The sequence below is a fragment of the Enoplosus armatus genome, chromosome 4 (assembly GCF_043641665.1).
Source record: "Enoplosus armatus isolate fEnoArm2 chromosome 4, fEnoArm2.hap1, whole genome shotgun sequence".
NCBI lineage: Eukaryota > Metazoa > Chordata > Actinopteri > Centrarchiformes > Enoplosidae > Enoplosus > Enoplosus armatus.
In genome coordinates, this window is record NC_092183.1 from 2052381 (window position 1) to 2065083 (window position 12703).

Consider the following 12703-nt stretch of genomic DNA (forward strand, 5'->3'; position numbering starts at 1 on the left):
TATGTTCAGACACCATTTGAGCCAGGTGTGGTTTTGCATCCTCTGAGGCTCGTCTGCCTCCCCCCTGCAGGCACAGACCTTCTCCAGGTCGCTGCCCATGAGTTCGGGCACGTCCTGGGCCTGCAGCACTCCCGCGAGCCGGGAGCCATCATGTCCGCATACTACTCCTTCTCCTACCCGCTGAGGCTGAGCGAGGACGACAAGCAAGGCATCCAGTACCTGTACGGAGCTCATCCGCAAGTCCTGCCCTCGCCGCCTCCCCCACCTCCACCTCCGTCAAACCCAGAGACCAACGAGATCGTCACTAATGTGAGTGGAGCTGATGGAGCATTGAAAGAGTTAATCACAGGGTGGCTGTAGAGGCTGTGGCATAAAAATGACCAAAGTTTGTACAGACATTCATGGTGTCCAGAGGATGAAGCCTACTGATACTGATGATGACGATGATAACTTTTCATCATGGGGTTGTCAAGTACAACTGGTCAGATTTCCATGAAATGTGTCACAAACATTCAGGATGAACTGTAATGACTTTTCATCTAACACCACCATCAGGTCAACATGTCAGTGTGTCCAATGCTTTATTTTATGACCAAATACCTGAAAGACTAACTACATTACCCATCAGCCTCAGCTGCACATGATGTTTAGTGCTAATTAGCAAATGTTAGCATGCTAACATGCTAAAGTAAGATGGTAAACCTAACAAACATCAGCATCTTAGCATTGTCTTTGTGAGCACGTTAACGTTAGCATTTAGCTCAAACACCGCTGTGCATGTTATATATATATATATATATATATATCTCAACATGTTTTGACTTCCTGTCTGTGGTTCTCAGGCTCAGTAACTTACTGAAGCAGCTGGTCGTTGTAGTTTTGATCAAACGTCACTCCAACAGGAGGAAACAGTGCGTTTGTTGGGGACCATTTCTGCTGCAGATGAACCCACATTTGGTGCTCTAGTGAGAATTCGAGGCAGCAGTCAAGATAAACAACAGTGTGTGTGTTCATGGTAATGAAGGAACACATTGATGTGTTCTTAATAGTTCTTGGACAACAATGGAGCTCTATGGCACAGAGGAAGAAGATATCCACAGGGAATACTTGTTTGCAGGATCAATTCATTTTTATGAGAGTTGTTGACAAGAAGAAAAATATTGAATACCACCAGCCGTGTCCTCGTAGAGGCAGCGGGTTCTGTGGTGGTAACACACACTGAATAGAGTGAATATCTTTGAAACCGCACCACATCATACAAGAGTGTATATTTGAACCAGAGATGATAAACGGTCAAAGACAAAATCCTTTAGTCCCATAGGAGTTTCTCACAGTCGAGCGCTGGGAAAAGGTTCCACTTGGATTATTGTTTCTTGTAAAACTTGTAACTGAGAGGTTTTTTCTCGGGGCTTTAAGAAATCCCTCTCTGCTCTTTTTTTTTTTTGGGATCCTTTCAGACAATAATTGGCTCCTTAACACTTAACACATCCCACTGCAATAAAAATCCCTCTTGTTAGAAAGTCGACGTTTGCGTGTGGAACTGAAGAAGTGATCTGTCTTATTTCCAGCCCGACGCCTGCCAGACGGACTTTGATGCTGTGTCTATGATCCGAGGGGAGCTGTTCTTCTTTAAGTCGGGCTACGTTTGGCGGATCAGGGACGGGCATCTGGAGAGCGGTTACCCAGCGCTGGCGTCCCGTCACTGGAGGGGGATTCCCGACAACATCGACGCCGCCTTTGAAGACAAGTCAGGGAATATTTGGTTCTTTCAAGGTGGGCAGCGAGGACGTTTGAGCTGCAGTTATGTGGTTTATGGTTTCATGCCAGTGCAAGATCATCAAGTATCATGCACCTTTAGGCAAGTTTAAACAGGTTTAAAATGTTAATTAACACAGAGCAGTGAAATTATTGCAATGACGTCTTTCTGTGAATATTTCCACTAGATGTGGTTCAGGTAGTGTGCATTAGTGCTTGTTTCAGCTCAATTTGAGTTACATGTTCTCACTGTGAAGGCCTGAAACACTGGAAACACTGGAAACACAGGAAACACAGATGTGGTGGGCTTCTGGTTGAGTGTTGTCTCCACTGATCACTCTGAAATAAGACGAGAGAGACAAAGAAATGGGAGGAAAGTTTTGAGGTAACATCATGAAATTGTTCATTTGACGCCGCAGCAAAGAGGACGAATCATTTCTGCGCTGTTTTGACAGCGAACACATTATTTTATCACATCAGATCTGACTGAGTTTGTATTTAAAGTTATTAGAAATCCAAATAACCCAAATTGTTTTCAAACAATCTGCTGGCAGAGTGAGCTGCCTGATTGTGTGCGCTAGCTGATCTGGTCTGCTAATTACTGCTGATAATGTTTGAATAGCACACTAGCTAACAGAGCTGGTAGCAGCTAACGTTAGCATGTCAACATAAACGTCACTGGTTCAGCTTCTTAGTTGCCACAGAAGCTGCCGCGGTGGCGGTCGCTGGTGACAGAAGAAATATGTAATTTTAAAAGTTTGAACAACTTGAACCACAGCGCTGAGCTCCTCCACTTACTGCACACATTAGCAATGCAGGAAGATGATGTCCCCATTCTGGTTCCCATGTACAAAGCTTGGATTGGACAATTTTTTTTCCAAATGGGCAAACAGCTGTCTAGTAGCCCTGAACGGCTGCCCACATCTACCAAAGTCTAACCAGGCTACAGGCCAGCTACCTTGGCCTGACAATTTCCTGTTGGAAAAAAGAGCGAGAGACAGAGGAGAACAATGACAACACAAAAATCATTTTCATCTAACTCACTTGTGTCTTATTTAGAATTATTATAGCTATGAAATAAATGATCTATGTAAGCAGAGAGAGTCTGAACTGTAAATGAAAATGATGCAGTTATTATAAAGTCAAAGCTGTAGCAGGAAGTCCAGTCAGAGCCGAATGGCGTCCATTGTTCACCGTCTCTCTTGGCAGGTGAGAACTACTGGGTGTTCGATGCCGAGAGGCAGATCAGAGGGCCGGAGTCCATCAGGAGTTTGGGTCTGTCGGTGTCCGGGATCCAGGCGTCACTGCGCTGGGGCCACGACTCCAACTACAACACCTACTTCTTCAAGTCCGGCAGCTACTGGAGGTTCAGCCCCCGCGAGAACCGAGTGGAGTCCGTCTACCCGCGCAGCATGCAGGACTGGAGCGGCATCCCCAACGACGTGGACGCCGCTTTCAGGGACATCTACGGTACGGTCCAAACACCACAACCGAACACGGGAACAAAGAGTTCCTGTTAAGGGTTTAAACAGTTTTTTTCCCCTCCAACTGTATAATTGATATGTGTTTGAATCCACATGTTTGACTGCACAAATACATTCAGTGAGTCAGTCAGGAATTCACAATCTTTCAAATTAAATCTTTATTTGAACAGTAAGTAATAACTATATCTGTCAAATAAATGCAGAGGAATAAAAAGTACAATAGATAGTACTGAAGTATAAAGTAGCTAAAAATGGACATACTCAGGTAAAGTACAAGCTTCTTAAAATGAATACTTGAGTAAATGTACTTAGTTACTTTACAGACTTAAATCAAGGAAGAAGTAAAACATATTCACTGTCCTGGTCACACATCTGTACAGGCTTCAACTGAACAAACAAGTGCATTCCTGACATTATGACATTCCTGGACTCATTTTTATTGGAACAAGAGTATGAATATCAACAAGTTCCTTAAAGGGATGCAGTTTTTTACAGACGACTTACACTTTTATCACACAAACTGCACATTAAGTCACTTTGGGCCACAATGAACACACACTCCTGAGACCGACCCGTTACACACAGATTTCACATGAATGTGTTTCCTGTCTTTCAGGCTACGCTCACTTCATCCGAGGACGACAGTACTGGAAGTTCGATCCTGTTGGCATGAACTCTTTGGAGGGCTACCCTCGCTACATCGGCATGGATTTCTTCGGCTGTAGAAACGCGTGAGTCTTTTAACCGCAGAGAATCAGATTAACAGATTAACAATGAAGAGGAGTTTTTGGAACAGAGACATTTGTATGTTCATCCTGCGGATTCAAGGGGATGAGAGCATCTCCTCTGAATCTGTTTATGCTTTACTCCATTTATTGATGCTCAGATCAATTACACCTTCTTCTCAGGAAAACCAAGGTATGTTTCCTCAGACTTGGTACCTCCTGTGCAGCTATACTCATATTTATTTTGCACATTTTGTCACCATACGGCTGAGATCTGGGCCCTGTATTAATGATGTGTGATGCTGATGTGAACTGCATCGCTCTCACTTCCTGTCTTTGAGCCTGAGACTGAGATTTTCGACTGATTTTGGACAGAACCAGCACAGACTGTCTTACTCCCTGTAGTGGATGTTTTGCATTTTTGTTTTCTGTTTTTTTCATCATGGATGGACTCATGGCTGATCCTGTGAAGTGTTGAAGAGTGACATCAAACTTAAAGCTGCAGAGGGTAGATTTGTTCATCAGCTGCTGTAGGTGGCGGCTCACTTTGTTTTAATGCTGCAACTTTAAAAGCAGAAATCATTCAACATGTCGGTGAACAAAACACTCAACTACACATAGAAACAAAAGTCACATCGATTCGTAACTTTGACCAAACATGTTGGACTCGTTTTTGTGTTTGAACCTGAAGTGAATCTCTCAGGCAGCACTCGCTCTCATGCTGTGTAGTCTCCAACTTTTAACCGAATTTCAAGAAAATTGACTTAAGAAAATGCTAATAAAGGCATTCACTACTGTTAAGTGAATATTAGGAGTTGGTTGCGTCGAGGTAAACTGTTTCATCAGTCCTCCTTTAAACCATTGCGGCAATATTTAAACTTTTCTTTCCCACTTTTTTATGTTCAAATTGAAAATGCACATTAAAAACAGGTGGATGGAAACGCACTTAACTTCACACACATTTGTGCGGCTGACCATTGACAAAATGTCCTGACAGTGCTGGCGTTTGAATGACATTAATCACACACCAACATGCAACAATTTCTATTTATTTTTCATATTTGGACAAATTGAGCAAATGCATCAGATTCCAGTTAGTAAGGATTTAGGCTGATAACACGTCTGACTTTTCACATTAAATCTTTCCTCATGAAGCTTTTAGATGTTATGTTACCGACCTTTCTTCCCTGAAAGAACCTCAATTTCACACAATATGGAGCCTTGAAGAAGTCAGTCGTTCACCTGTGAAGAGAAGGAGATGACGTCACTGTAAGTCCTGTTTTGATGTCACTCTTCCAACATGACGGTATGAAGCTCGTAGTGGCTGGTGGTCTCTCACCGCCTGCAGCCTCTGTGGCAGTTAAAAGCTCCAGGGTGCCATCTAGAGTGCAGGAGAAGTGTGATGCTCCCTCGGAGAAGGTCCTCATATTTTGTGATGAAGTCATTGCTTATCTGTAACACAACACGGTGCTCTCTTCAGGTTGGTCAGCGTGACACATTCAGGGACAGCAGCTGCTGTGGGGATCAGCGGTTCTCAGCCCGGGTCAGTTAGTCACTCCCAAAAACAAACTGACGGCTTTAACTTTGACCTTGTTTCTGCTTCTCAGGCTGTTTTTTGCTGAATTACTTGATGAAGCTGCTGTTTCACAAGAATTTATCACATAAATTACCAGCTGGATGGCAGCGGTGGAAAGTAACCAAGTACCAATTTCCATTTTCTACTACTTCATGCTCCATTTTACATTAAAAAACATCAACGCTGTCCCAAATCCATACGACATACTAATTCTATGCAGTATATACTACATAGGAATCATCATCGTATTCTGTTGTTGCAGTTAGTATACAAAAAGTAAACATACCATTTTATACTAACAGGAAATGATACAGTACGTGCAACATCTATTAAAGCTGTTTCATCTCCATCCACAATTTAATGTCAGCAGCTCCATTTCCTTTGTGTGTTGCATTGTGGGAGAATAGTGTCCATCAACAACACACTCCCAATTGAACCATAGTTAATGTGCATCAGAGGTAGTGTGTAGTCTGGATTTGGGAGACAGTGGTTTCCAACCTTCTTGGCTCGTGACCTCTTATAAAAAAGCGTCTGGTCGAGGCCCCTCGTCGTGTTTCCGATGTCCGCGAGTTGTTGTCAGTTCCACCAAAGAGACATTTTAAACGCTCTAAATGTCTCACAGCAAAAGATCAGAGAGAAGTCCATAAAATGATTCCTCCCCCGTTAATCATCTCACGACCCCTCAGATTTATGCTGTGACCTTTTGGAGGGGCCCGACCCCCGGGTTGGGGACCGCTGTAAAAGTAGTTAAAGTAGTTCAAAGTAGCGACAACAGTAACATGCTGCTCTAACATTGATGCATCAGTATTAACAATCTAATAATGTCCGATATAATAATACATCAGTCACAGGAGACATTTTACTGCAGAACGAGTACTTTTACTTTTGATACTTCAAGCACACGTTGCTGATAATACTTCTGTACTTTTACTTAATTTTGAATTCAAGTCTTTAACATGTAATGAAGTACTTGGTACTTGGTACTTTTACTTAAGTAAAGGATCTGAATACTTCTTCCACCGCTGCCGGACAGTGACCGGATCTCACGGACCCTAAAGGCTCCTGTTAGGACCTCTTTGTGGGTCAGGACACCCAGGTTGAGAAGCGCTGTGTCCCCGGTTGCAGCACTTGAAATGTGAAGGCTCCGTTCAGACCGTCGTTTTCTTCAGAAGTTCGTTTTTCAGTGCCGGACGCTGACGAGTCGTTTCAGTTTTCATCATTCAGACTTTGTTGTTGTTGTTTGAATCTTTTCTACATTTCAAGTGTTAATCAGTGACTGCTTTGATATTTATACACAAACAACGTAGTAGAAGTTTGTTGTACATATATGTCTTTGATTATTGTTTTTTTTTTTTTTACTCATATGTAGCCTCTACTCTGTACATTGAAATGTATGAACTGCTATTGTTTACTTTCTAATAAAACCATAACCTTTGTACCAAACTGCTGCTTCTGGAGAGATTACAGAAAATTCACCACAGAAACTAAACTACACATATTTATACTAATAACTAATATTTAATCAAAAATGCTCAAAAATCCATTCTGCATAGAGAAATAAATGTAAAAATTTTTTATCGAAATGTCACTTTTTTGACCAACTTATCGCTCTTTGTCCTGAACTTACTTACGTTAACTTTCAAGCCAAATCTGAATAATTAACTTAATTAACTAATGAATGTCAATAGTTTTTTTAATTAAAAACAACAACACTATTGTGTACTAGACTTAAAAATCTAAATGATGTTGTGGTCTTAAAAAGCTGTTCTGCAAAATGTTTTTGATCTGATGATTTAACAAATATATAAATATAGATTATTATATATTTATGAACTTCTATGAATTTCTATGTCAAGTCTTTAAAAAAATGTAAATAAATCACAATTTTTTTATTTAAACGTACATTTTATTTTATTATTAGCAATTTTTTATTTAGCATTTTTTTTGTCGCGCAGTTATTATAATCTCATTTTTCTATGGAACTTTTTTCCTATTTTTGAATATTTTTTCATTTTATTCCACAAATGAAATCCCACTGAGATTAAAGACTTCTTCTTTGTTAAGATGAATTGAGAAGATATCGAAACTCTGGGACTACATGTGGAGAAAAGTGACTATAATGTGTTAAAAGTTTACAGTGTGTTTGTGGGATGGATGGTGTTAATTGATGAGTGAATCTGATTGGCTGGTGCACTGAGGGGGGCGGGGCCTGTGCTGTTCATTCAGTGAGTAAATCATGGCTGACAGTGAGGCAGCAGCAGCAGCGATGGCTCACAGCTTCACTCAGGAGTACTTTCAGATTCCCGTGGTGACCCGAGCGTACACGACCGCCTGCATCCTCACCACCGCTGCCGTGGTAAGAAACAACAACAACAACAACAACAACAACAACAACATGAAGAGAAGGCAAAAACTGTACTTAGATATGATAAGAAACCATTCATTTCTAACTTTTGTCTCTTAAAAACAAGTCTCATAAACTTTTTAAAAGGTTGATTGGTTTTCTGATGCTTTTAATATTTAATGTCAAATAAATTGAAGACATGAGAGTTAACTGAAAGGAAATGAAGTGTCAGAAGTGTAAAGTTGTTGATATGAGCTGAAGTTATGAGGTGAAAGCGCTGAACACAGTTGAGCTGTTAGTTGAAATATAATCACAGAGCAGTTGAGGTGAAAGCAACTGAACTGTCAGTTACAGAGTAAAAAATAACAAGCAGTTGAATTTTTAGTTGAAGTGGAAGCGATGGAAGTAGTTGTGGTGTGTGCACTTACAATGGTGTCAGTTGAGGTTTAAGAGCTGAAAATAGTTGAAATGTGAGTTATAGAGTAAAAGATTAAAGCAGTTGAAATGTCAGTTAAAGTGAAGGGTAAGCTCTGAAAGTAGCTAAACTGTCAGTTCAAGCGTAAGAGATGAAAGCATTTGAATTCATCTAAATCACATGTTGGTGAAAGCAGTTAAACTGAAAAACAAAAGCTGTTGAAATTTTAGTTGAAGTGGAAGCGCTAGAGATACACGTAGCATTGATGCATGTGAAATATTGATGTGGGTGAAAGCAGTTGAAGCGTTAGGTAAAGGATGAGTGACCAAAGCACTTTCTATTTTGTAGTTGTAAATGTTTTATAACACTCTATAATGTAGCTGTACGCAGATACGTTTATTAATGTTAAGTATTTATTAATTATACCTTCTATCAAGACATATTTTATATCATTACGACTGTGTTTTACTATGTTGTCATTCATTATGTTTGTACACCAGCCTCAACTTATGGGGGCCCACAGGAGGAGTTATAGTTGTTGATAAAACCATTAATAAACACTTAAAATGTCCACTTATAAATGTTTATATACTGCTTATTAATGCTAAATAGGGGGACTGACAGTAAAGTGTTTCCAATGCAACAAATCAAATATCCAAATAATAATTCATCTCCATTTCTTGATACGTAACTTGCTGATTAATCTCAAACTGTGTTATTCTATAGCAACTTGAGGTCATCACCCCCTTTCAGCTCTACTTTAATCCAGACCTCATCATCAGAAGATACCAGGTAACATTTATTAACTATTAAATACGTTTAAAACATGGCCGTATTGTACATTATCATATTTACAGTCTTTTCTCGCTCTGTCTCTCAGATATGGCGCCTGATAACCAGCTTCCTCTTCTTTGGTTCTCTTGGATTCAGTTTCGTGTTCAACATCATCTTTCTGTATCTTTTATCTATAAAAACACAACTATACATACGGCAGCATTAGCACTTAATATTTCTGCAGCAGAGTCCTTAGCTAAAGTAAGTTATCGATACTGTCGGATGCTGGAGGAAGGCTGTTTCCGGGGAAGGACGGCGGATTTTGTTTTCATGTTCCTGTTTGGAGGAATCGTGATGACCGTATCCTTTTAGACGCTGAGCAGAAGAACAAAGTTTAAATCCCAAAGTTCAGGTTTCATTTCCTGCTGTAAGAACCAGTGGAACCGAACGCAGTTCAGCATTCAACAAGACATCACAAAGATGAAAGAAATACGTGAAGATGAAGGAACATACAGTGTGAGGTAGTAAAGTAAGAAGGGATGTAAGTGTTTGTCTCCACCAAGATATAATGGAGGTCAATGGAATTTACATTGTGGTGCTCACAGCATGGAAAGATTTAAAACATCCAGCAGCAACTTCCAGAAACAAATGCTTTTTCTTATGAAATAGAGCTGCAAACAATAATTATATTCAGTTATGAGTTTGTCTGCCAATTATTTTTTCTCGATTGCTCAAATATTAATTTTGTCTGTAAAATAGTGAAAAATGTTCATCACAATTTGCTAAAGCCCAAAATCTGATCATCTGCTTGTTTTGTGCGACCAATGCTCCAAAACAAAAAGATATTCAGCATCGCATCTGAAACACTTCAAAGATCAATCGCTTATCAATATAGTTGCAATGATTATTTTTGTCTGTTGATTAAACTAATTAAACAAACTGAACTAATTGTTTCAGTCCGACTGTGAAAACTGTCCACAGTGACGTCTGTGGGTCACCTGCAGGATTTTACGCTTAATTTTTCAATATTGTGAGCACCAGAAACTTTTCCACTCACCTCTGTTGAACTGGAGACAGAAATGTCAGACACAGGACCAGTACCCAGTCCCCAGTCCCCAGTACAGAGCCCGAATGTCGACAAACCAAAATATCTAACTACCTGCATGCTTAGATGCCACAACAGTTGTTTTGGGTGAACTGACCCTTTAAAGGTCCCTTCTGAGCCGAGTCAGCTTTCAGGTCCGTCTGGTAAGAAGCTGGTTGATAAACATCTCATTTGGAGGCCATCGTGTGTGTTCACCTGAACGCTGAGGGCTCGTTTTTCCAGTTTCATGTTTAAATGAGGACGTCTGCTGCTAAAAGCGCGTGAAGCCAGTTACTGTACATGCAGCCGGCCTGTTTTTGATGACGCTCAGCAGTTTGTAGCCAGAAGCTCCTGTTCACATTCCAGGTTAATGATACAGTCCTGGGTCTGTTCGCCACAGACGTCCCTCTGGGCTGTTGTGAAACGGTCAACGTGCAGGTTTATGGGCTTTTTCTGGAGCCGTGTAATGTTTCATGGACAGTTTTAAATGCAGGTCTATGAGGACTAATTCTGCTGTAATATCCGGATGGTACAGTGTCGAGTGTGTTATCAGGGCAGTAACATGCGTAGCTGAAATGACTGTAGGATGGCTTTTATTGTGAAAGGGTTTAGCTTTCGGTAAACAATAACAGCAGCTGTAACAAAATGTCTGCTGATGTTAGAGAAATGTTTTCCGTTCGTGGTTTTAATACTTCAGTCTAACAAATACTCACACGTCATCGAGTGCTGAGTGATTCATGTCCAGTACTTCACAGTGTGTTGTTGTGGAACATTTCTGGAGGCAAAACAGTTTTTCTGATGATAACGGACGACATAGAGCACAAGTAAAAAAGAAAAAGAAAGATTACACAAATGGCCGGTCAGAATTATGACGTATTGGGTAAAAAGTATGGGTCATAAAACCACCAACTCAGGTTTGACTCATTTAATAAAGTTATTTATTAATAAGTTTATTTCTGCCACCAGAGCAGCTTTTGAAACACTGACCTCCATCTAAAACCGACGCTCAGGTATTGATTTTACTGTCACAATGAACCAAGTGATCAGTTGTATTTAACCTGAAGGCCCGCAGCTGTTCGGTCTGTTCGCCAACGTCTTCTTCCTGGGCCAGGCCTTCATCATCATGCTGGTCTACGTGTGGAGTAGAAGACATCCGCTCATACGCATGAACTTCTTCGGCCTCCTGAACTTCCAGGCGCCGTTCCTCCCCTGGGTGCTCATGGGATTTTCGCTGCTGCTCGGAAACTCCATCGTGGTCGACCTTCTAGGTATAAAAACATTTCACCAAAAAACCAACCACATCTGATGCAACCGGATGGTCTTCTGTTAGTGGAGGATGAGCAGATGTGTGGCTTATATGATGTAGGAGTTCAGGGAATCGTAGGAAGCATTGGACACTTTAAAGTTTATAGAAGTTTGTCAGAAAATGAAAAGGTATTCTGGGTGATCTAACAAAGTCATCCGGCTGTTCCTCCCCCCCCCCCCCTCAGGGATCAGTGTCGGTCACATGTACTACTTCCTGGAAGACGTGTTTCCAAACCAGCCGGGAGGAAGGAAGCTGCTGATGACACCAGAACTTCTGTAAGAACCAGAATTCATCTTTACCAGAGTCCAACACGTGTTTTTAACTTTTAGTCCTTTAGAGAGAAGACTAAGTCAGAAAAACAACCTCTTCTACTGGACTGACTGAGACTAGAGGGGCTAGGAGGTTCAGTTTGGTCCAGGTCTCAGTATTGATCCTGAACTGCTGAGTATCATTATTGTTGGTGGGTCAAACTGCAGATAAGTCTGTTTGTCAACATCATGAGTCCCCGTTCTCTCCTCACAGGCGGATCATGTTCGACCGGCCGGGGGACCCTGACTACCGCCCCCTCCAAGATGAGCAGCAGGGTGGAGGTCTACAGCAAGACGAGGAGCCGCACAACTAACAATCAGACCATCAGAGGATGTGGATTTGACCTGAAAGTCAACATCATGAATATGATTTTTGGAGTTTAAACGTGTATTTTAACCGCTGACCGTTCATTTGTCTTATTGAGAAAAAACAAGTCTCAGCGCTCCACTAAGAAGACTGGGCTCAGGTTTCTTTAGAAAATAAGAAATGACACCAAAACGTGGGATTATGGCTTCTGCAACGCGACAGACGCAGTTTCTTTTTCTTGGAAAGGGAAGCAGAACGAACTTAAAGGCGCCCTGTGGATGTTTTAATGAGCGAGTCTTCGTTTTGTTCGCGTCGAGCCCGAGCAGACATGACACACCGTCCTGCCAACAGGTGGCGGTAGTGTGTCAAGAAACGCAGCAATGTGCCAATAAAAGGCAGAGAGGAAGACGGCTGCCGGCAAGTAAACATGGATGTAAACACTTTAGTCAGACCTCATTACAAACAATGAGTTCTGGTGAGTAACACTGAAAACTCCACAGGGCCCCTTTAAGATCCACCGAGTAGCTTTTGTTTTGTTTTTTTTAGCTTTCATCCATTTCTCACTGTCTTTTATCACGTGACCTCAGAGGTCAGGTGATCATATGAGACGGAGGAGCAAGTTTAT

General features: G+C 41.2%; 1 protein-coding gene across 1 annotated transcript in view; it reads left to right on the plus strand.

Annotated features, from left to right (window-relative positions):
* LOC139284731 (stromelysin-3-like) overlaps positions 1-12085 on the plus strand; it is a 29068-nt gene extending 16983 nt beyond the window's left edge. Inside the window, 13 exon segments of the mRNA XM_070905090.1 lie at positions 48-309; positions 1569-1773; positions 2965-3225; positions 3856-3974; positions 4038-4094; positions 4096-4157; positions 7788-7896; positions 9026-9091; positions 9180-9253; positions 9340-9433; positions 11230-11425; positions 11648-11738; positions 11986-12085. Of these exon segments, the coding sequence (XP_070761191.1) occupies positions 48-309; positions 1569-1773; positions 2965-3225; positions 3856-3974; positions 4038-4094; positions 4096-4157; positions 7788-7896; positions 9026-9091; positions 9180-9253; positions 9340-9433; positions 11230-11425; positions 11648-11738; positions 11986-12085 (1696 nt within the window).
* Positions 12086-12703: the final 618 nt, after the last annotated feature.